This window comes from Pipistrellus hanaki (genome assembly GCF_964339955.1).
Source record: "Pipistrellus hanaki genome assembly, chromosome: 5".
Taxonomy (NCBI): domain Eukaryota; kingdom Metazoa; phylum Chordata; class Mammalia; order Chiroptera; family Vespertilionidae; genus Pipistrellus; species Pipistrellus hanaki.
In genome coordinates, this window is record NC_140507.1 from 72528940 (window position 1) to 72553245 (window position 24306).

Below are 24306 nucleotides of genomic sequence, written 5' to 3' on the forward strand. Positions count from 1 at the left end.
CAGAAGAAATGCAAGGCGGCACTCCCTCGGTTTTGGTGAAACATGTCAGTGTCTAGGGGTTCCCTCTGAAGCTTGGTCCTTTGAAAAAAGAGCAGAGCCAGTTCCCGAGGCCACGCCCCTCCCAGTTTCTCTAAGGCCCGGCTGCCTGGGGGCTGGGGCCGTCCTGAGGGATAGTGTCCCCCCGGGGTCGGACCAGAGGCGGACACCCAGAGAACAAATGGAACCAGTACAATGGGCTCGGCTTGCTTTTTCTTTCCCTGTTTTTTTTTTTTTTTTAACCTAAGTAAGCAGGTTCTGAGACGACAGCATGGGCAGTGTCACCCTTCCCCGGAGGCCAGAGCCGAGGCTGCGACAGGTGGAGGAGGAAGTGAACGTTCGCCGTGTGGCTCCCCTCCGGCTGGTGGGGGGGCGGGAGGAGCCGGTCTGTCCTGGGCGGGAAGGGCGGCGGACTGGATTCAGACGGTCACCGCAGTCACACGGCGGTACGTGTGGGCGTGCTGGGCTGCTTCAGACGCAGCGTTTTACACAGCCAGCCGGCAAAATCCACTTCTTCCACCTCGGACCGTTTGATGAAGCTATGGTTCTGAAAAGGAAGGAGAGGCGCCGTGAACAGCCTGCTGCCTGCAGGGAGGAGTAAGGGACCAGGCTTCTGCTTGGAGCTGGCAGGCCAGCTGGGATGGAAACCCCAAAACGGAGAGAAAAGCCCCCCAAAGCAGGAGGACCCAGTTGGGACAGGGAGCAGGGAGATTCCATGCCCGAAGCCACACAGACATGGGACAGGGCGTCAGGGGAGGAGGAGGCTGCTCTGAGCTCCCCGGAGCCCAGGCCTCCGCCTCACACTGCTGACCCTGAGGCCAAGTCAGTCCCTGTGGGCCATGCTGGCACCGTGGAGTGATGAGCAGCATGTCTGGCCCCCACCCACTGAATGCCAGGAGCACCCCCAGTTGTGATGATCATAGGTGTCAACAGCCATGGCCCAGTATCCCTGCAGGCAGAGTCCCCCTCGGTGAGACCATCTAATCTGGAAAAGCACTAATTGCCTGTGTGGGTAGCAAGTTCCCTACAAGTCCCATTCAGTATGGCAGCCAACGGCCACAAGAGGCTCCTTGGCCCCTAAATATGGCTTGTGAGGCCGAGGAACTGATCTGTGCAGTCCAGTTTGCTTTAAGGAATTCGACAGCCGCCAAGGCCGGGGTTCCAGCAGGAACAGCGGAGCACGCTGGCTTCCTGGTTCTGGGCTGGGTGGGGTGAACAAACGCTTTCTGATCAGGGTGTGCCTGGCAGGGGCGGCTCAGGACAGGGGGGCGGGGCCTCAGAGTCCACGGAGGGGTCTAGTCCTCCCAGGTGACAGTACCGTCCGGACTGCTGCCTCTTCTGCAAGCTGGGGCAGGCAAGACCACCTCATCCCCCTGAAGGCCGCTGCAGGCTTGGGTGAAACACCGAAGCCGGGAACGGAACTCATGCGGTTTAGGGCAACAGGAGGAGTGGGTGCAAAGGCAGCCCCAAACAGCAGGCGGTTTTACTCAGGCAGAGAGACCTGGAGGGCTTTCCGCACAGCGTGCACGGGAGAGCTGAGGAGCAGGGAGCACTACAGGGGTTGTCAACACAAACGCATTTCTCCACTTCATGCTTGTATCTGTCACAATGAACACATGTCTCGTATACTGTGCCACACATTCTTTTAGCACACATTACTGGGAAATCTGTCAGACACAGTAAGAAGTTTCTGGAAAGGATCAGGCAGAGGCAGACCCCTTCCCACACGGTGCTCCCTGCGAGGCTTCCTATTTTTACCACAGCAAACGGTGATGACAACCAGGACACAGCCTGTTGCCACAACTAAGAGTGGGGCAGGATTAGAGCAGGTGCAGGGCCTTCTCAGGAGGCCCTGAAGGCAAGACTCACAGACAGGGAGCCGAGAGCCCTGAGAGGAACAGGGTGCATCCCTGGGGGGCGGAACCACCCTGTGCAAAGGTCCAGAGGGGAAGGCAAGCTTCAATGGCCACTTCGGTTGTCAGGGACACTGAATGGTGTGGGACATTAAAGGAAGGCACTGCCTCATGGCCTCCCTGACCCACGGGCGGCTTGACAGGCCCATGATGGGAGCGTCCAGAAGCCTCAGAGCCCATCATTCTGCAGCAACATCCCCAACCACGCATGGCTGAGCCCTTCTGTTCCCCGGGGAGCTGAGAGGGCAGAGATGGCTCTGGGTCATTCCCACTAGGGGCCAGGAGACCCATAGGGTCTCCAGCTGAACACACCCCATGACAAGAGCTGGCTCAGGAGGCCTGGCGGGGCTTCTCTCTCCTGAGGAGGAGGGTGGGGCCCTGGGCGGCAGCTGCGCCCCGGGGACCCCAGAATCTGCAGCATCACTCACCATGAGCATCTTCAGATCCGCTCGCTCAGCTGGGTTCTTAATGAGGCTGGGGGTTCCATGAGGTGGAGCAGCAAGACAGAGCATGGGGAGACAAGACAGGGCAGTTAGGTGGTGGCCACGGGGACCGCCATCACTCTGCGCCTGGTGCCCTGGGTGAGGGCTCCAGCACTGGCTGTGGTGTAAGGGCAGGACGCCCAGGGGAGGGGAGGGCAAGGGTCTGAGACCAAGACAAGAGGGGACGGGAGAGAAGGTGGGAAACCCCCTGCTGCTGCTCAGTCAGAGGCCCGGCAGCAACTGCAGCCCCATTTCCAGTAAAACCCACAAGTTTGGGAGTCCGATTGTCAAAATAGAACTTTTTTCCTTAAAAAAAGCAGAACTGGCTAAACGCAGCTGCTCAAAGCAGCTTGGGGCCGAATGGTAATTCTTCAAACACAAGAGAAAACCTTGCCTGGAGACAAAAATGCTCTCGCAGACAATGGATAATTGGATCTGTGCCACACGGTGGCGGCCAGAAGCCAGGCGGAAGGCCAGTGCCCCTTCTCCGCCGAGCAGGTTCGCTGCTGTGAGCCACACAGGCTCCCGGGGGGCGGGTGGGCCTGCTGCTCATCCCTCTCCTTCAGAGGGAACACTGACCGCCTCCCAGGATCTGGCGAGGCAGGCTTGTTTAGAAGCTGGTGGCTTGCAGGGCTCAAGGGATTCGAGGAGCCTTCTAGCAGAAAGCAAGGTGGGGACGGCTTTATTTGCAAAGTGCCTGTGACCCGGCTCACTCGGGTCTGGGGGACAGCAGCTGGACACTGTGACTCTGCAGCCTGGGAAAGGAATCTGGGTCCTCAGGTGACCACAGGTGTCCCCCCGATGCTCGGTCCACCCGGCATTCCTGAGTGCAGGCCCGGCAGAGGGCCTGGGCCGGGACCAGAGAAGGTGGATGGCTGAAGTGTGGGCGGCCCATTCCAGGAGGCAGGCGGGCCCTTATGTTCCCCGAGGACGGCCCGGTACCCAGCCCCACCCACCCAATACCACACTGGAGGCTGTGGCACCTTACCATTTATTCACAAACTCCTGGAAGTCCTGGGTGAAGACACCACTGGGCAGCTTAGGAGGAGGCTGTGGGAGAGGAGAGACAGGGGGGAGTCAGATGCTCACGATGGTTCTGGAACAGGGAGACCTTCCCAGCCCAGGCCAGGTGAGGACAACATGGCACTTGGGGACCCTCAGGGCACACTCTCCTAGCACAGTCCCTTCACCCTGCTAGAGGCGGAGCGGGCACCCATCCCCTCTCCTGTCCAGCAGCTTCTAGGCTGGCCTGGCCTCCAGCTCTGCCAACTGGGTTGGCCTCTTCCAGGGTTTTCTTTTTTTTAATTTTATTAAATATATTTTATTGATTTTTTTACAGAGAGGAAGGGAGAGGGAGAGGGAGCTAGAAACGTCGATGAGAGAAACATTGACCAGCTGCCTCTTGCACACCCCCTACCGAAGATGTGCCCGCAACCAAGGTACATGCCCTTGACCAGAATCGAACCCGGGACCCTTCAGTCCGCAGGCCGATGCTCTATCCACTGAGCCAAACCAGTTTTGGCTCTTCCAGAGTTTTCTTTCGAAAGGTCTTGTCTGGGGATCACACTGGTTCTACAAGGAAGGAGTAAGGCTCACCTCATTTACGGACAAGGGCGGTGTCACACTGCCTGAGCCACCCGCCTGTGGGTGTCTTGAATGAGCAGGTCTAGACTACAGGGGCAGCTAGTTCCAGGGGTCAGGGCCTGAAAGCTGGGAGCTCGAGGAGTCTGGCCTGACACACACGTGCCAGGGCGAGGACAGTCATGCGCAGGACCCGTCAGAGGCAGTGGCCAGAGACTGTCCTGGTGAAACCACAGGCCTCCTCTCCAGCTCCTTCCACCTCCCCAGGCCTGGGACACAGCCTTCCTGCTCAGGGAGGGAGGTGCTTGCTGGGTGGCACTGTCAGGTACAGGCAGAGCTGTGTCACCAGTCACCCCACCCTGGTCTGTCACCACCGACCTCTCAGCCTTGGGCCAAGCCCCACACCACAGGCAGCCCAGCACTCTTTGCTGACTCCAAAGGGCCACCGAAAATACACGTCAGCCCAGAGTCCCAGGGAAGGTGCCCAGGCCTTGTTGAGAAAAAGCCTGCAGGGTCAGGTCACCCCTTCCCAGCTGCAGGCCCCTAAGGAGGCTGCTTCCATCCTTAGGCCTCGGTTTACCTGTCTGTACAATGGGAATATTCACACCACCCTTCCAGGTGCTCTGTGCCTCCTTCCCAGAGAGGAGGGGGCTCCTGGACTTTCCCCAGGCGAGTGGGACTGTTTATGACTTCATGGACACGGCCTCCCAAGATGCTCAGAGCACTCTGGGAGTGGCCTGGCTCCTTGGCCCTGGTACTCGCCTATTGGCCTTGGAGGGAGGGCTGCAGTGGGAATTCTGGGATCATCTTTATAAACACAAAAAATGTCCCTTGGGGAGGGGTGGATTTCTGCAGTATGGCTGGAAGTAAGACCATGTTTTTACACCTGATAACCTCCTATTGAAAAGAATGGTCTCCGTCTCTCCCCCGGCACCCTCCCCAACAAAATCCTTAGTCTCTGTGTCGAATCCTCCCTCTTTGCTAATGTATTCCTACAGGAATAACTTAATTCGTTGGCACGAAGAGTGCCGAAGGGCCTTCAGGTACCCACCTCGTTCACAATATAGTCCAGCAGTTCAAAGATAGCCATAGCCGGCCGACTGTCCACCCCGTGACCTGCCCAGGGGAGAAACAGAAATGGGGTGAAACGGGCGAGTGGCCGGCGTGTTCCTGTTGGGCATTAAGTGTGAGCGTGAATGAGCCAGCACCCTCTCCCCACCGTGCCTGAACCAGGGAGGCTCCCCTGGCCTGGCTACCGAGTTCACTTCCTAGGAAAGTCACTCGACTCCCAATGAATTAATAAAACAAAATAAAACACAAGGCGAACAGGAGCGTTTTTGAGAAGTTACACATTTGGCAGGGTGCTGCGCCCAGGTGGTGCCACGTCACAGCCCTGCTCAGCGGCACACAGGCGCAGCGCGGGTGGTGGTGGTGGTTTGCTGGCTGCAGGCAAGGGCAGCGGCGTGACCTTGCGTGGAGCTTCGGGTGGAGACAGCAGTAGGCTGCTGGGGTGGCTGACCCTGGTTCTAGACCCAGCTGGCCAGGGCTGGGTTTGGCAGTTGGACTTCCCCTTCTGTCTTATCCCGAAATGGGCACAGAGCTGGGGCAGGGGCTGGAGGAGATGGTGGCAGGCCAAGGTGGCCTGGCGTGACCCATCATTCCTCCTGGCTGGGAAGGGGCCGAAGGGGAACACCAGAGGCTGATGGGAGTTGGCCTGGGAGGCTCGGGGCAGGGCCTGAGGACACAAATGGGGGCAAGATTCTCTCCTTAGAGGAAATCAAGACAGCCAGCAGCCTGGGTGCAGCCCCCGGAAAGGAGGTCTGGACTTGAAAACACTGTGAAAACCACCATCTGACTGCGCGAGTGCCCGTCAGTGGTGAGCAGACACACACACGGTCCAGGGGAATCCTGTTAGGCCACGGAACGGAGTGAGGCACTGACACTAGTACAATGTGGATGGACCTTGGAGACACGGTGCTCAGGGAGAGAAGCCAGACACAAAGGCCACAGTGTGTGATCCCATTTACGTGGACTGTCCGTAAGAGGCAAGTTCAGAGACAGGAAGTGGATTCGTGGGTGCCAGGGTAGGGATTCCTTTTCGGGTGACAATGTTTTGGAATTAGATAGACGTGATGGTTGGACAATATTGTGAGGATACCAAGTCCATTGAATCAGGCTTGAAAAGAGTGAGTAGCACTTGAATTCTATCTCAATGAAACTGTTATGAAACCCGCTGACCACAGTCCACTGTCTGTTCCCTTGTATTCTTATTGTCAAGCACTGTTCCCAGGCTCTGCCACCTCAGCTGCGACCCTCCCCTTGCCACCCTCCGAGTGTGGAAGCAGCAGCCTGAACCTCTCAGCCTTCCACCTCACAGGCGGCAGCTCTTGGTATCAAGAATTGTTTGGGAGCCCAGTGCCCCCCAGCCTCCTGCCTCCTCCTCCCATGCTGAGCTGCTGGTGTGTCCCACAAACCACCGAAGGACATTCTGAATCAAGTTCCTTTCAATTCTGGGTCTCCCTGGATGCAGAATGCCCGGGCAGTGGTGAGGCGGTGCACATAGGGCATTCCGCGGGCAAGCCTCTGGCCTCTTTGTATGCTTGGACATTTTTGTGATAAAATGTTGGAAAACCCAGTGGCTTGGCTGAGGGGCTGGCTTCTAGATCCCACCAGCTGGTAACAACAGGTGCAGCTGTCCCGGATGGGACAGGTCGGGGGCGCTGCTTCCAGCACGTCCCTGGAAGCCTCGGGACCATCTGAGGACTGCTGACTGCAGTGAGCACAACCCAGGGGACAGGTGGTGCCAAGGAGGGCCAGAGGGGAGGCAGCTGCCACCCCCCAGCATGGCATTCCCCATGTTGGTGGCTGCCCATTCAAACCGGAAGTGCTCGACTCAGGCCGTACCACTGATGGGGCGTCCGGGGGGTCTCGGCCGCGGTGAGATGCTGTGAGGCTCTCCTTCTGCCCCATCGACCACGGGCCGGCCGAAGATGGCCTCCAGCTCCTTGGCATCCGGCGGGGGGATGGGGTACCTTCCGATGGACAGCTCCACCAGGGACAAGCCCATGCTCCAGATGTCCGACTGCACCGAGTAGTGAGTGCCTTGCAGCCGCTCTGGCTGTTTGGTGAGACAGAGGAGAGAGGCCAGAGGGAGGCAGATGAATGGGAGCTGGGAGAGCTCACCAGGTCAGGGTGGCACCTGAGTGTCTCTCCGCTATTCCCTCAGACCCCACCCTGAGCCCTGCCAACCCTTCAGATACCAGAGTGGCTCTGAATACTCTCTCCACCCGCTTTGGGAGAAGCTTCCGGCCAGGGCCGACAGCATCGCTTTGAAAACCGAGGTCGTTGGCACTTTTGGGAAAGAACGATAGTGAAATGCCTCCTTTTTCACAGTAATCCCTAGACTCACTTCTCAGAATCTGCTTCAACCATCACCCGGTTGTTTCCTAAAATGCCCGAGGGTCCGGTTTGTTGGCTCAAAAATTAACTACTACTCTTCTTGCATGGATTTTTATCACCAGTGGGAAGAACCAGGCAGGCATCCCCAGAGACAAACCTGAGCGAGAACATGATGGGAACTAGAATTTCAGAGGAGAAATCCAGCAAAGAAAAAGAAAATATATTACGGGAATATGCAGGCTTTTGGAAAAGCTTCTGGAAAATGGGAAGAGCAGATGGAAGGGGAAGGTATGGTACATGATGTTAAAACGCCTCTCAAAGGACTTACAGACATGTAGGATCGAGTTCCCACGAAGGAGTTGGCCATGGAGTCGATGAGCTGCCCGCTCACCCCAAAATCGCACAGCTTGATCTCCCCTCTGGAGTTGACGAGGATGTTAGATGGTTTCACATCTGAGAGCAGAGCCAGCGGGTGAGGCGTGGCTCAGGCCCACCCACTGGCCCGTGGCCCGGGAGGGCCCCCTCCCGTCTTACCTCGGTGCATGATCTGGTGCTTTTCCCGGAGATACGCCAGGCCCCGCAGCACCTGTGAGGGGGCCACAGGGAGGGAGGTCAGCAGGGGGTGTCTGCCCTGGGCAGGCCTGCAGGCCAGACCTCAGTGGCCACAGCATGTGGGGCTAGTAACCCGTTTTCAGGGGCAGGGGACGAGCGAGAGGAGAGGCAAAGTGATGGCACACCGGCACTGGTGGGTACAGGTGCCTCCCTCACGGATTCTCACAGGACGACTCACCCATGAGGCAGACACTGCCATCCCCTCTGTCCTTAGCCTATTTTATGGGCAAAGGGACGCCCCTGCTCAGCACCCCGCCAGTGGAGACTGGTTTGGCAATCTCTCTCTCTGCTGGTCATGTGGAGAGGGCAGGAGTGAGGATCAAGTGGCAGGGCATGGGGCTGTGAGTGCGTGCACGCACCCAGTGCTGCAATGGCGGGGGACCTGGTGACTGCACACTCACCGCAATGCTGACCTTCCCCAGGATCTCTTCTGGAATCCTCTTGGCTTCTTTCAACACCTGGTCCAGAGAGCCACCATCCTGGGGGCAGTACAGGGGAGAAAGCAAGCGAGCTGAGCAGGCGGCCGGGTGGGCCGCTGCAGACAGATCCCAGAGGGATGCTGAAGTGGCAGGTATAAAAACACAACATTTCCCTGGTTCCTGGAGAGCTGAGATCTGCTCGCTCCACGGGAAACAGAGGCCAGACCACAATAAAGGCAACCCACGGCTTCAGGATGGCACATCTAGTGAAGGGGAAAGAGTATCTGTGACTCAGCCTTCCTGAGGTTGCCATAGCGACAGGCCCAGCCACCAGGCTTGCAACTGGAGCCACATGGAGGGCGCACCAGCTAGACCCAACCCCTTCTGGGCCTGGGTTCTTGTCAGAGCCCAGGCAGGAGAGACTGCGAGCCAAGGCGGTGCCCTGTGAGTGTCCAGCACAAGGCGGCCAAGCCAGCGGGCCTCTCCCTTGCTGCCCCCTCCCCCGCCTAGTTAGGAAGGGACCTGCTGCCCCAGGACACAGAGGACACCTGCGGATGACACCTCTGCCGCTTCCCTTAGGTCTCGTCCTGTGCTCACTGTGTTACGCACGGATTGTCCTGTAAAGGACCTGACACAGGCCCTCCCAGTTGATCCCCCCCACCCCACCCTGGGCGTGGCCCCAAATCTACCTGACAATGAGGAAACAAGTGTCTTGTGCAAGGCTGCCTGGTGATAAATCTGGAAACCAAAAGCCAGGGTGTTGCTGGCTCTGGCCTGGTTGCCTCTTCAGAGGTGGGGCTCTGAGCAGATGCCTGGCAGCCCCCGAGGACTTTAGGTAGCATGGCTAAGCTCCAACCGCAGGTCGCAGCTTGCCTTGCTTCCCTCCACACTCCGGAGTGAACTGAGGCTCAGTGAGGCAGCATTTGAACTGGTGGCCCCGGAGCCTGCATTTCCTCTACTCCACTGCTCCAGGAGCCCCACAGGTGGCACTTCCTGGGAACACCTGCTTCACCTGGGGCAGGAGGAGCCTTGGGGGTGCCCAGGTCTCCCCTCTGGCGCCCCAGCTGTGCTCATGGAGTTTTAGAAAACCCAAGGAGTTTGAAGCTTCAAGAATATGTGTGACTCTGTCAACAAGTAAGGGACCCAAACTTGTAGAGGGTGGGTGTGGCTGAGGAAGGCAGGAGGTGAGCCTGGTCTGACCAGGGCGCCCGGCCCACCCCGCTCTACCTGCAGGGCGAGATGGAAATTCCTTCTATTCTTCTCATTTCTTGTTTTATCAACCAACCTTAAAAGAATTAAAAACATTTTAAAACTGTAATCCCGGTTCCCTAACACAGGTCCTTCTCCATTCTGCACTTTCATCGTGTTGCTATGTTCACGGAATAAGAACATTCAGGGAGGAAGCTCCAGAGGCCATGGTGAGGCACAGTGCTGGGGCTCAGGAGTTCACCCAAAACTCATGTGCGAAGGGCCCTGCTCTCCTTCATGGTCTCCCCCCAGCATTGGTAGCACCGGGGCCAGGCCATTCTCCCCAGGGGCTGCCCTGAGCACCGTGGGGTGTTGAGCAGCACCCCTGACCTTCGCCAGCATCTCCCTCGTGTGAGAATGTCCCCTGGGTGAGATGCCCTGGTCTACAGCTAAGAGGGTAAGTCATTTGCTCAGGTCACACACACAGGATGTGGTGCAGGAGATGTCACAACGAGGTCTTTTTGACCCCTCAACCTGTCTTTATGCATGAGCATACAGTTTCATTTTGTGTGTGTGTTTTAAATGTTCTTAAATTTATACTTTTATTAAGTGGTGGTACAAGAACATGTATTTTTATAAAAATTTAAATGTAGATAGGTAACGCCGATCCCCCAGTGATTCCATTTGCCTCTCCAGGAGTGTGACTTACAGTCTTCCAGATCCTTCTGCACATGTGCATACACATCCATATGCACAAGGAAATTTAGAGTTTTAAACAAATATAAGTGGGTTCACAGCGTACATCTTTTCCTCGTTTGGGATTTTCTGATTTGATTCACACGAGCTGACTTTGTTTCTCACTGCAGAGCGGCCAGGTGGCATCCCCTCTCTGTCCCTTGCTGACAATGATGTGTCTGATTTTTTATTCTGACAGAACGAGGGTGTGTTCTTCAGTGGGTTCCACTAGAGCCTCAGGGTGGCGAGTAAGCAGCTCCCCAGCTACTCCACCCTGAGACACCCGCTGTCCCCTGGGTCCATGCCTCAGTCTCCCCCGGAAGAGACTTCGGCTACTCGGAAACTGCCAGCCCCGCTGTCCCCTAGCCCCGAAGGCCAACACGCTCTGGCCAGGCGAGGCATAACGTCCATGCTGGCCCTGGCTTTATTATCATTAGGATTCTCTTCTCAAAAGCTGCAGCTGGAACCTCCCTCAGGGCAATGAGAGCCAACCCCACACTGGCCGAGTGAAAACGAAACCTCGCCTCCACCAGGAACAGTTGCACCATGTGGGTAAGACTAGGTGGGCTGTCACGATGGTGAAAAAGAGACATGAGGACTCTGGTCTGGTAGCTCATTTGGTTAGCGTGTTGTCCAGATAGGCCAAAGTTGCAGATTCAATTCCCCGTCAGGGCCCATACAAGAAGCAACCAATGAATGCATAAATAAGTGTAAAAACAAATTGATGTTTGTTCTGTTCAAATCAAGAAATGAGAGAGAAAGAGAGAGAGAGAGAAAGAGAGAGATATGAAGGCGAAAGAGAAATATGGAGAAATGGCCCCAGTGATAACGGTGGTATTTACTCAGTGCCCTATGTGACGAGGGCCGGGGAAAGGCAATACCACCGCCCTTGGCCTGACAGGTGAGTAGGGGTGAGAAACTCTTCCAGAGTCATGTGCTGAGAGGTGGGCAGTGGAGCTGAGGCCTGACCCCAGGGAGCCATCTACCCCTTATGTGAGGCATCCTTATAGGTACATGGATGCACAAAGCAACAATGTCCTCCACACAGGGAAAACCTATGAACATGCAAATGGATTCTGGAGGGGTTTAGTCAACATAAATACACTGTTAAGGGCCCTGGCTGGTATGGCTCAGTTGGTTGGAGCATTGTTCCATACACCGAGGGCCATGGGTTCAATTCCTGGTCAGAGTACAAATCCAGGTTGCAGGTTCAATCCCCAATCAGGGCATGTATTGGAGGCAACTGATTGATGTTTCCCTCTTACATCAATGTTTTCTTTTCTCTCTCCCTCTATGCCTTCCTTACCAAGTCCCACTCTCCCTTTTTAAAATACGTTTTTATTGTTGAAACCGTTTTGGCTCAGTGGTAGAGCGTCGGTCTGCGGACTGAAACGTCCCAGGTTCGATTCCGGTCAAGGGCATATACATTGGTTGCGGGCACATCCCCGGTAGGGGGTGTGCAGGAGGCAGCTGGTCGATGTTTCTCTCTCATTGATGTTTCTAGCTCTCTATCTCTCTCCCTTCCTCTCTGTAAAATATCAATAAAGAAAATATATATTTTTAAATAGGTATTTATTTATTTTTGAGAGAGACGGAGGCAGAGGGAGAGAGAGAAACAATCATGTGAGAGAGAAACATTGACTGGCTGCACCCCTACCAGAGATCCAGCCAGCAACCTGGGTATGTGCCTGACCAGGAATTGAACTGGTGACCTTTCTATGCAGGGGTAACCCTCAACCAATTGAGCCACACCAGCCAGGGCACCAAGGCCCCCTCTTTAAGGTTCACCTTAGTCTTGAAAGTCCCTGGCCTCCAGATGAGTGGAACATGACTCCTATAAGGAGAAAGTGGGAAGCGCAGGCCCCTCCTTGGCATGTCTTTTCATTTGGGCATTATATAATTCTTCTACTGCCCTCGTCTGCTCGTCATAAAAGCAAGCAAACAAACAAAAAACCCAACTAGAAACTTTTAAAGGATGAGCACAGTAAATAAACAGAATGGCTAGCACTCGCCCTCTGCCTCCTGGGGGCTCGGACTGTGTGGAAACCGTCTTACATTCACCAAGAACAGATGGGGGAGTGGAGGGGCGCTAGGATGTGCCGCACCCCTTTGCTGTAAGGGAACGAGGTGGTTTCAAACTGTAACGCTATTCAGGGAGAACAGGTAGAGGTGATCAAGAGCACTGGAGAGGGAGAAGAGGAGGAGAGGGAGAAGGGAGGGCAGGGAGGGGGAGGAAGGAGGAGGAGCTAAGTACAGAGGCTCTCCTCAGATCATAAAGTGACTTCCGTGCTTTCCCCTCCCTGATTCTTGTCTACACAGTGACTTTGCCCTGCAGGCGGGCGGACAGGATCTTCCCTCCGAGGTGAGGAACGGCTCCTCCAGGGGCTGCCTGGTGGGGGATCTCGATCAGGGGGGTGGGGAGCATCCTGGCGGGCACGCCCTCCAAGCAGCGAAGCGGTTCCCCAGGAAGGCTGCTCACGATGCATCCCTTGCTCAATTTCGTTTCCTGCCTTCATTACAAAACTGTCAGGGGACAGCACATTTGCAAGGCATAACTGAAGCTGCTCAGGCCGTGTGCCTAAAGCCACACTGCGCCCCGGTTTTGCAAGGGCCCTGCCGGGCCTGAGCCCATCCAGCCAGGCGGTAGGCAGCCTGGTATCTGCTCAACTGGGCTGCCAGAGGGTCGGAGGCGTTCCCCCAGGGCTTTCAGCTCTGACCACTTCTGCTTTCGTTACACCCAATCCCACCCACTTCTGAACTTCAAGACCAAAGTTTCTTAATTAGGGTACAGCCGATGCTGCCGTGGTGGTTTTAAAAAAAACGATTGGTGCCCAGGATCACCCCCCCGAGTTTCTAATTCCGCAGATCTGAGCGAGGTGCAGGCCCAGGTCTCTCTGAAACAGCCCCAACTCGTACTCTCTCTAGAAGGCACTCTGGAGACACTGATCACATTTCCAATCTCGTGTACCCTCAGGCCCCACAATTCCACGGGGAGGACTTGACCACTCAGGGATGGTTGCTTCTGTGCAAGAACATTCAAGGCAGCATCATTCAAAATGGGCAGAGATCAGAAACAATCTCAGTGTCCACCAACAAGAGTTTAATAAATCAACTTACAGGTAAATGTGGGTGCCAAAACACTAGACTGGGGAAAAGAGCCGGCTCTATGTGCCGACAGGAAATAATTTCTGTCTTGTACCCAGTGAAAGAGAAAAGTTGGAAGGAGGGCGTCCAGCATTTAAAGACGAAGGCACCTGAACATATGCACCCGAATGGCACTGACTCTCCGGGGGGACCGCCTGGGAAAGAGGTGCACTGCAGCCTCTGGGGACAGGAACCAGAGGGACACAGGCAGGGGGCCTCCTCTCCTCTTCACCAGCCACCCTCTCATTCTACGTGAACCCTTTGTCCTGCCATGCCTCCCTGGGTGCAAGCCCAGGTGGCTCTGGGACACTGGCTGTGTCCCCTGTGCCCCCTCCGGCCCGGGTGCCCCGCCGCACTCACCATGTGCTCCATGCAGATGCTGATCTCCCCGTCGCTGTAGAAGGCCCCGTAGAAGCCTACGATGTACGGGGAGTTGCACTCATGCAGCACCTGCAGCTCTCGGATGATCTGGTTCCGGATGGCTGGCTTGATCTCCAGGTGAATCAGCTGCAAGGGAATGGGAATCGGGTTCAGAAGCAGGCTCCTGAGGGGCACCAGGAAGGCGGGGGTGGGTGGGTGGGTTTAGTCCTCTGCCATTGAGGTGCTCATGACAGCGTTCAAGACGCCAGCTACCGCCGAAACCAGTTTGGCTCAGTGGATAGAGCGTTGGCCTGCGGACTCAAGGGTCCCAGGTTCGATTCCAGTCAAGGGCATGTACCTTGGTTGCAGGCACATCCCCAGTGGGGGGTGTGCAGGAGGCAGCTGATTAATGATTCTCTCTCATCGATGTTTCTAACTCTCTATCCCTCTCTCTCTTCCTCTCTGTAAAAAATCAATAAAATATATTAAAAAAAAAAAAAAAAAAAGGACGCCAGCTACCCTCCCCTCCCCTAGGTATCTAAAAAAAGGACGCCAGCTACCCTCCCCTCCCCTAGGTATCTATCTACCCAGGAGAACCGAAAACACAGATCCATGTACACACTTGTACATGTGTTCACAGCAGTGTGATTCACAATTGCTAATACACAGAAGCAACCCAAATATTCATCAACTGGTGAATGGACAGACAAAAATGTGGTCCATCCTCACACCAGAATATTACTCAGCCATGAAAAGGAGTGAAGCACCGATGCTCACTACACCATGGACCAGCCTTGAGAACACTATGCTCAGTGAGAGAAGCCAGACACCAAAGGCCACACAGTGTGTGATTCCATTTCTGTGAAATGTCCCGAACAGGCACATGCAGAGACAGGAAGTGGATTAGCAGTTGCCAGGGCCTGAGGCCAGGGCTTCTTTTGGGGATGATGGAAATGTCCCAGGATCGGTGGTGGCCATGTTGTGAATATACTAAAAAACACTGACATTGTACACTCTAAAGCAGGGGTCTTCAAACTACGGCCCGCGGGCCACATGCGGCCCGCAGAGGAGTCTGATCCGGCCCGCCAGGTTTTTTGGGCAGTGAGCGCAGCTGAGGTGTTACAGTAGGAATTAGTAGTTCATATAGTCCGGCCCTCCAGCTCTCTGAGGGACCGTGATCTGGCCCCCACTTTAAAAAGTTTGAGGACCCCTGCAAAGGGTATACTGTCCAGGAAATGAGTTGTTTTAAAAGCTCGCCAACAGAGCAAACACTTTTTAATTGGTTATAGGGAAGCTCTGTTAAAGGAGCTTTCTTCCCACCAAATCGAATGAAGCCAGGAAATGGCCGGGCAGGGGGTCACCTCACCACGGCTCGGCCCCTCATTCAGGGACGGGTTTCTCTGGATCCCTTCCCACCTCCAGGATGAGCAAAGGCAGAGAGAGCCTCTGGTCACCTCCTGAGGATCCTAGCTGCCCTTACACTTGAGTTCAATCCTGCAGCCAGGAGTGTCACAAAATTCACTCCATTTTCAAAGGTGAGAAGCCTAAGGACCATCTGGAGACGCGGATAAAAGATAGCAGCCAAAACACCAAGAGCAATGCTTAACTACAAACCCTAAGCAAGCCAAGATCCCCTGCCCAGCGATGCAGAGTGACGGTTGTGGGTCCGGGTCCTGGCTACTTAGAATCCTAGATGCTCTGGCCATCATGGTAAGTTAAGAAAAAGGTCGATTTATGCCCCTTCCCCGCAGAGGCAGAGGCAGATCACAGGCATCTGGAAGTGATTGCCATCAACTCAGATATTTACATAAAGTCAGTTACAACAGAGGTCAGCGATGAGGAGAAAGACGGCAAAGATGACCCTGCTCGGAGATATGCCATTGGGAGGGAAGAGAAGCGGGTGAAACAACCCCGAAAGGTGGGGGTGCCCCAATGGAGGAACCGTGGAGAGGTGATCTGGGGCTCAGGTGACACTGGGGCCAGCGTTCCAGAAAGAAAGACAAAGAACTGCCTGTCTGAGGACAACAAGGCACGAAGGGGTGGGAGGGGAGGGAGGGGGAGTCACAGGGTATGTGTGGGAAGTGTCACCTGCTCACAGGCCCATGCCAATGACCCTTGCAACCTTGAGTACGCTGGCAGGTCCTAGCAGCACGGTGCCTGTGCCCCACCACGCCCAGGCAGTGCCTCCCTGACCGGGACCCTCCAGGGCCGCTCAGGCATTTGGTTCTCCACCCAACCTGGCCCGCAGAACCCAGCCTAACTACCCTCCCTGGGACACTGCACACCCCCACGGCCACCTCCAGGACTGCAGCCACACCTGGACCCCAGACACTCTCTCCTTGGTGGGACTGCATCCTCGAGAAGATGCCCAACATATGCACACATACGTGCTTCGAAAGGTTCAGATGCTGGGTGTGAAGATGAAGCTCCGATGTTTGCATGGAAGATGGGAGGCTGATGCATAGGCAGTGCAGGGTGATAGAGATCCGGGCCATCCAACAGAAATATACCACGAGCCACATACGTAATTTAAAAACCCTTTAGGTACCACAGTAATGAAGTGAAAAGCAGCAGGAGAAATAAATTTTTTATGTCTTTTGTTTAACATAATGTATCAAAAAATTGACATGTGATAGACATAAAAGTATTAATGACTTTTTTTTTTTTGTCATACAGAGCCCTTGAAATCAGGTGTGTTTTTTGCACGTGTAGCAATCTTGACTGAAACTGACCACATTTTAAGGGCTCAGTAGCTATACCTGACTCAGGGTGGCTCTTGACTAAGAGCATGAAAGGAGCTGCAGATGAGTGAGGGGCAGGGGAGCAAGAGTCCACCAGGCTTTAGAGAAGAGGAAGGTGGACAGAACTGAGAACGGCACGGGACCCCAGAGGTCCCGGAAGCCTGGAGTGGGGTGAATGTGAAACAAGGCCCCGGGAAGTGCGAGGCTTTTGGGAAAGTTGTAAAGAGGGAACGTAGTAAAAAAACACAAAACAATAAAAATAAAAAGGAGGGAACGTAGGGGTGCTGCTGTGTGATCTGTTTTAATGGGTCTTGTAAAGCAAACTTCCGGACTGAACAGGAGTCGGCACTGAGGGCGCGCAGAGAAAGAGCAGGAATGGGAAGGCACATGTGCTCACAGCTCACCTTGGTGACAACCCTGGGTGGGCCACACAATTCGCCCTGATGACAACCCTGGTGGGACAGGGTACGTGCCCCACTGCGCTGATGAGCAAGTTCATTCCCACGGACACACAGCTGGTGAGCAGTCAGGGCAGGATGGGGGCTGAGCTCACACACTGCCAGAAGCCATCCTCTTTCACAGCACCCTCCGGGGCCAATCCAGCCCCACTTGCTGATTGAGTCAGAATAGTGCTGGAAGTTCAAACCGAACAAAAGCCTGTCTAGGAGTTTAGGCAGTTCCTACTGCAGGACAGGGGCGGAGGGGACAAACTAGGAAAGAGGGACATGGATTCTGGAGGTAAAACCCTGACAGCTTCCACAAGTCAGGGTCAGCCACACAGGTTCAAATCCAATTCAGATAAGACTCAAACTAGCCTCAGTTTTCTCACCTGTAAAATGGAGAGGTCACTCAAGGTTTTAAACTGGCTCTGACCCAGGGCAATCACTTGAAGCATTACTATGTGGCCGTGGGTGGGTCACATGACCTTCATTGCAGAAGCAAGTCCACATTCCTTTGCTCCAGGCAGAGGGAGATCCAGGGAGCCCTGCTGCGTAACTAATGTGCTAAACTCTCCGGAGAGCTCCCCTGGCCCCAAGTCTCGCAGAGGTTTTGCTCCCAGGACCCTCAGAAGAACGCAGGAGTTAGTGAGCCATGCTAAGGCAAGAAAAAATTTATGAACAAGCCTGACTGTAGAAATTGAGAGACTTGTTTTCTTGGGCCTTACCGAACTGGTCTTGTTGCTTCCCCAGCCCGTCCTACTGGTTAGGATGATCCTCTGCCAGCCACAGGGACGGAGGGATGCTGGCCCACAGAGCAGGAGCTGTATGGGCGTCCGGGAGCTCCACCCAGCCTTCACCCTCACACCTGCGGGCAGGCTGCCTCTGGAGATCTGATAAGCCTCACACTTGGAATGTGTGGAATTCATACCAGGCTTCCTGGAAAATTCGGAATTCCAACCAGGGTAGTGGAGGAAGGAATGGGGCCACTGTTTCTTAAGAACTCTTTTGTCTTGCCAATTTTCCCATCTATGCCCTCAACTGAATAAGGCAACAGACCTCCCAGGTGGACTGGCATTCGGATGGATTAAAAGGAGCCCCTGACCGCCCCCAGAGCGGTCCAGGGCTCCTGGGCTAGAAGGAGGCACAGCCCCAGACCACACAATGCCCAGGAGACAGCCTTCTCGTTCAATGTGTTTGCCAACTGCCTGCACTGTTCTGACAACTGCTGGGAGGAGGGGGTTCAGATCTACAGGAAACAAAATCCGAGTTCCTGACCCTCATTTATTGGACCTTTAAAAAAAAACCAACTTTTTATTTTGAAAGAATTAAAGAAGCAGAGGGAAGTTGCAAAAACAGCAGAGTCCTACGCCCTTCCCCAAACAGTGACATCGTCTATGATGAAGGACCAAACCAGGAAACTGACATTGGGACAGCACCACCGCCAACTTGACTACAACAGTGCTTATCTGTCCCCATTTTGAAGTCTGATGTCTTACTTCACAGGCTTTTATAAAGCTGCAGACAAACTCCCAGATTCATGTTTATACAAGGCTTGTTGGGAACACCTGGAAGATTCCTCAGCTGGCCTGAGAGAACCCAAGTTCCTGATACAAACTCTTGACCAGCACTGTTCTCAAGTCTCTCTCTCCCTCCCCCTCCCTGAACCTCATACCTGCCTTTTATTCCCGGTGCTGCGGGCAATGGCAGACCAGAGGTTTCTGGGGCTGCTCTGGTTTTGAAAAGGCTGCTGTGCTAACAGGACAGAAATAGGCTGCAGGAGGAGGGCAGTGCTCTAGAGGCAGAGAAATAGCTACAGAGCTAAAACCCATGGAAACCAAGCTCACCATTCCCAGGAAAGGTGGGACCTGCTCCAGCCCACCAGGCTCGGGGTGGTCAGGTTCGGAGAATACAATTTGGAAATGACAAGACAGTGGGCTTCCAGAAACAGGTGGCTTTTGATGTCTGAAAGAACGTGACTGTATGAATGAAACAACTGGTCAACATGAAGGCTCTGCAGTTAGGTGTTTGGAAGCCACTGTCCCCAGACAGTCACATTCCTCTAGTCCACTCCTTATTCTCCCAGGGTTATTCCCGAATGTTTAATGGGAGGCTGTCCCGTGGTACAGAAGCCCAGATGAGGGAGGCTCAGGACTTCTCAGAGCCAAGGTTTGTACTAAAGGGTCGGGTGATAGTTGATTTAATGTGTCCATAATATCCAGCTGTCTGGTCAAACACCAGTCTAGATGTCACTGTGAAGGTATTTTTTATAAGTCATTTTACATGGAAATCACCTGACTTTGAGAAAAGCAGACACCCCCCCCCATAAGTGGGCAGCCTCATCCAATCAGTTGAAGGCCCAAAGAGGAAAAAACTGAGGTCCCCCAAAGAAGAGGGGATTCTGCCTCCAGACTTAAGCTGTGACATCAACTCTTCCCCGGGTCTCCAGCCTGCTGGCATGCCCTGAAAGTTTCAGACTTGCACGATTGCATAAGCCAATTCCTTAAAATACCTATACCCCGCCCTCCCCTCCTAGTGCTTCGGATTCTCTGGAGAACTCGGACTAATACAGTTGGTTTAGTTACCCCACTGCCCAGGGACCAACACCAGCAGACAGGGCCCTGCTTGGGTCTGCAGCGTTTTTTTCTGGTTCTGAAGTCAGGGTGATGCCAGCTCTAAGGGGATTTAAATCTCATCCCTTCTTCCTGAAAACTCCCTCAGCTTTCTGGGAATCTGAATTTAAGCCGCCCCGAAGGCAAAGGTCAGTAATAGAGAGGAAGAGCCAGCATTGCCGCATTCTAACTGGAAGCCGAACTCTTTTTCAGGAATGAGAACCCACCGCTGATGGGAGGGCTTCTGAGCACAGGAGCCAGCAGAAGACAGAGGCCGGCACCTTTCAAACTGCTCTCCTGTTTCCAGGGACCTGCTCCTCCATGTCACCCACAGCGCATAGGGACACAACACCTGCCTTGCCACTGGCCACCTCTCACCTTTCTTGCCATGATGAGGCCTGAAGGTCTGTGCTGGACCTTGGTGACCACTCCGCCGTTCCCGGCTCCCAGCTCTGAGATCCTTTCGAAGTCATCATCCTTGAGCTCCCCAACCTTGGCCTTTTGGGTGAGGAAGGCTTCTAACCGCTTCTTCTGCTGCTCATCAAGCTCTAGCTCCTCTAGCTTCTTCTGGAGGTCCACCAAGTTTGCTCTGTAGAGACCCAACGACAAGGATTAGTGAAGCGTGTGCAAGCCGCCCAAATGACTCAACCTGAGCTGGGGGTACCATGTGGCCAGATCCTGAGTTTGTAACCAAAAGGATGCAGAGATGAATCAGATTTGATTCTTGGGCTTGAGGGGCCGATGATCTAGCAGAGGAGAAAGAAGACCTGTGTACACACAGCTGATCAGAAGAGAAAGCTGGCTCGCCGAGAACTGAGGCCACTGGCTCTCTCTCTGCTTACAAAGGTTAGGAGACCTCAGCACCTGGGGGACCAGCTCTGGTTCAATGACCCTGTAATCAGATACAGGAGCCCTCCTTCCTGACACAAGGGTTCCCTACCTCTCTGGAAGGAGACATGGAACTGGGGAGACATGACTGGATATCAGGGGAGTGAAGGCCCAGGCCAGGATGTCTGTCTTCATGAGGATTGAAGAGCAAACTCCTTTTTAGTGGCCTCAGAGCCAAGAGCAAGAACCAATGGGCAGAAGACAGAAGTTGTAATTCACATGAAGAGCAGACTGATTTAAATAGTGCAGATAATCCCAGGCATTCCACTCAACCAGCACACTCTTATTATATCCGAGCACTACTGTAAACATTAGGCATTTATACACACACACATTCCTGGACCAGTTATTAAAAAACCCACATGTACATTGCACTTTATTGGGTGACTCAAGGAATTTTCAAAGAAAAATTGGACGATTAGCTATTTTCACTAATGCCTTGGGGTAAAAAAGTTTCTTGTAACAGGCAGGTAGACTTTAGCACGATGCACACAAGGACCAACCCAGTGCCGTCCAAACATACACTGTAAACAACTTGTGCAATTTAAAATTTATAAGCACATTAAAAATATATATCAAGTGAAATTAATTCTAATACATTTCATCTAACACATCAAAATATATTTTGCAATATGCAATAAATATAAACAAATGCACAAATACCAATTCCCATGTGACTATGATTCGCCTACAACTTTAAGAGGTTTGAGCAAAGGGTCCCACAGGCCAGGAACGAGAAAACCTGCCACTGGGCAATGCCACCGGAGCTGGTACTGCAAAGAGGTGGCTGGAAGGTAGGTGTCATTTCCTGAGCAAGTAAACCAGAGCTTCACGAGTATAAATATCATCACACTATCTTGTTTAATTCTCTCAATCCTCCTGGGAGGCGGGGTCTCTTGTAGAATGAAGCCCACGCTAAGGGGACAGGCCCAGGAGGTTAAATAACTAGCCTGAAGGTCACAACTGTAGCAAGTGGCAGTGTCTGGAATCAAACCTGTATCCTTCCTGATTACACAGTCTGTATTCTTTTTTTTTTAATTAAAAAAATACTTTTATTGATTGTAGAGAGGAAGAGAGAGACAGAAACATTGATGAGACAGAATCATTGATTGGTTGCCTTTTACACACCCCTTACTGGGGATGAAGCCTGCAACCCAAGCATGTGCCCTTGACTGGAAATGAACCTGGGACCCTTCAGTCCCCACTGAGCCAAACCAGCCAGGGCCATTCTGTGTTCTTGATGGCCCTTGCTCATCACAGTGTGCCCCTGAACCAAGACCAGGGGCCCAGAAGGTGTTCACTGGATGCCTGGTGAACCAAGACTTCATTGAAGGAGGAATGATAAGGATTCTGATGGATGGAAGAGAGAAGGCACAGGAATGAGTGAATGCAACAGAGTTCCTTCACTGGAGGGTCGAGAGACAACTTTTGAGGCCAGACTCTGGAAGGGCTCCAGCACTGCCCAGTGACGTCTAAAATACATTCTGGAGTCAGCTGATTAATCCATTTTAAATTTAATGGCAACTCCACTGTGGTTATAAAAAACCCTGGAATCCCAATGGCTGGCTTCCTCTACTGGGGGAATTTTTGAAGGGATGGAAATCAGACACCACATAAAAAAAGAAGAGAGAGAGAGAGATTATGAAGGAAGAGCTGTCTTGTAAGAAGAGGAGTGAATTTTTTACTATAAAAAACACGTCCCCACATTGAGCTATACGCTTGGAGACAGAGAAGGATGTCAACTCACACACATGCATCAAGATTCACGTCCTTCCCTTCCCCACCACCTTACCCCTCACCCAGGTTACAGAAGGCCTAGTCCCGAGAGGCACCAGACATGCCATTCACCAATGCACACCAGAAACAGATCACACCTGGTTTTCACGGGAGTCACACCACAAGCACAGGAAAGTGCCCCCGGCCAGGGCCTCTGGGGCCGTCCGCTCTGCTCCACCAGGCAGAGCAGGAGCGGGAGGCCACAGGACTTCTGGGGGCAAGCAGTCTCCCTCGTGTGACTCCACAAGCATGTTTTCCCTCACACAGTGAGATACTGCCACCGTGTAATCCCTCCAGCCAGGACGTTCCTTTCTCTGTCCCCTTCTCCACAAACCCTCCTGCTTCCCTCAATGGCCTCAAACCCTCAGACCTCTTGCACTTCTCCAGCCCCTCAAGGCTTTGCTAATCCATTAGGTTCAGAATTTCTGCTGTCAGAGGTTCTCACTTCTTTCCTAGATGTCTCCTATTGCCCCCCACACACCCTGCCCCTCCAAATTCTCCTCGCTCCCCGCTTCCCCAGCCTCCTCTGGACCTCCTCACCCCTCTCCCCGGCTTCAGGGGCCTCACCCCCAACTAGAAGGATTATCTCCGGCTTCCTTCCCCCGAAATTCCCTCAGGGAGCCTCCCCCTACTACTCCACCGCCCAGGGATCCCTCCCACAGCTCTTAGGCATCTCTTTCCCTTTTCCTGGTCTTCAATGGACTTCCTCACCCATCCTCCCTCCCAGGGACCTCGTTCACCTGTTCAAGATATGCAAGGGCCCCCTCCCACCACCTCACTATTCAGGGAACCCCCCATCCCCCCCGCCCAACCTTTGACTTCACTACTAGGGACACCTGCCCCATCCTCTCCCTCAGGAACCCTCCCCGCATCATCACCCAGGATACGCTACTCAGGGACTCCCCCCTAACTCCAGTTTCAGTACTCAGTGGCCCCACGCCCCATCATTTTCCTGCAGGGACCTCATTTCACCCCGGCTCACTACTCAGGGACCTTCCTCAGCAAAATTTCACTATTTAGAGCCCCACAACTCCTTATTTCCCCACAGGAACCGCCCCTCACTCCAACCTTACTACCAGAACCCCTCCCACCTTCACCACTCAGGGGCTCCCCCCCCCCTCCCACCCCATCCTCTCCTCTCAGGACCCCTCCCACCTTCACCTCTCAGGGACTCCCCTCCCACCCCATCCTCTCCTCTCAGGACCCCTCCCACCTTCCCTACTCAGGGACTCCCCCCCCATCCCATCCCATCCCATCCTCTTCCTCAGGACCCCTCCCACCTTCACCATTCAGGGGTTCCCCCCCTCCCCTCCCCTCCCCTCCCCTCCTCTCAGGACCCCTCCCCTGACCTCACCACTCAGGGGCTCCCCCACATTCCATCCCCTCCTCTCAGGGAGCCTACTCCTGACGTCCCTACCCAGGGATCCCCATCCTCGCCCGGCCCGGCCCACTCACTCGGAGGCGCCCTCGCTGGTGGGGGATGGGCCCTCGGCGATGGCGGGGTTGATGGTGAGCGCCGGCAGCACCGGCTTCCTCCGGGCCAGCATCGGGGCTCCGCGGGCCGGCGGCGGCGCCTCTAGCCGGGGCCCATAGGGGGCGGGCCGGGAGCGGGCGGCGCCGACACGATCGCGGAGCTGCGGCCGCGGCCTTCGCCGGCACCCGGGCGGCGAGGGCGGGGGCGCTGCGGACCGGGGCACAGGGGCGCCGCGGGGCGCGGGGAGGAGGCTGATGCGCCGCCGCCGCCGCCAAGGCCGGACCGAGGCTGACGCTGCAGCCGGAGCCCCGGAGGCACAGGCGGGGAGGGGGAGCGACGAGATCGCGGAGCAGCCTCTCGCGAGAGCCACCCCGGGAACGCGCAGGCCCCGCCCCGCTCCTCGCGCGGCGTCGGAGGCCCCGCCGGAGGCCGCCAGGCGGAGGGAAGGGGCGGGGCCCGCCGAGGCGGTGCGGGGGGTGGGGGTGGGGCGGTATGGGGGGTGCGCATCC

The 24306-nt window shown here is 54.7% G+C and overlaps 1 protein-coding gene across 1 annotated transcript; it reads right to left on the bottom strand.

Moving 5' to 3' along the window:
* Nucleotides 1-229: 229 nt before the first annotated feature.
* MAP2K2 (mitogen-activated protein kinase kinase 2) lies at nucleotides 230-24173 on the bottom strand. Its single transcript, XM_084883606.1, has 11 exons — nucleotides 23779-24173; nucleotides 20038-20248; nucleotides 13870-14016; nucleotides 8425-8502; nucleotides 7946-7997; nucleotides 7740-7864; nucleotides 6917-7130; nucleotides 5064-5128; nucleotides 3420-3481; nucleotides 2378-2423; nucleotides 230-583 (listed from the first exon to the last, which is right to left on the bottom strand). The coding sequence occupies exons 1-11, from the start codon at nucleotides 23868-23870 to the stop codon at nucleotides 473-475; spliced, it is 1203 nt and encodes a 400-aa protein (XP_084739732.1). The 5' UTR covers nucleotides 23871-24173; the 3' UTR covers nucleotides 230-472.
* Between the last annotated feature and the right edge of the window lie 133 nt (nucleotides 24174-24306).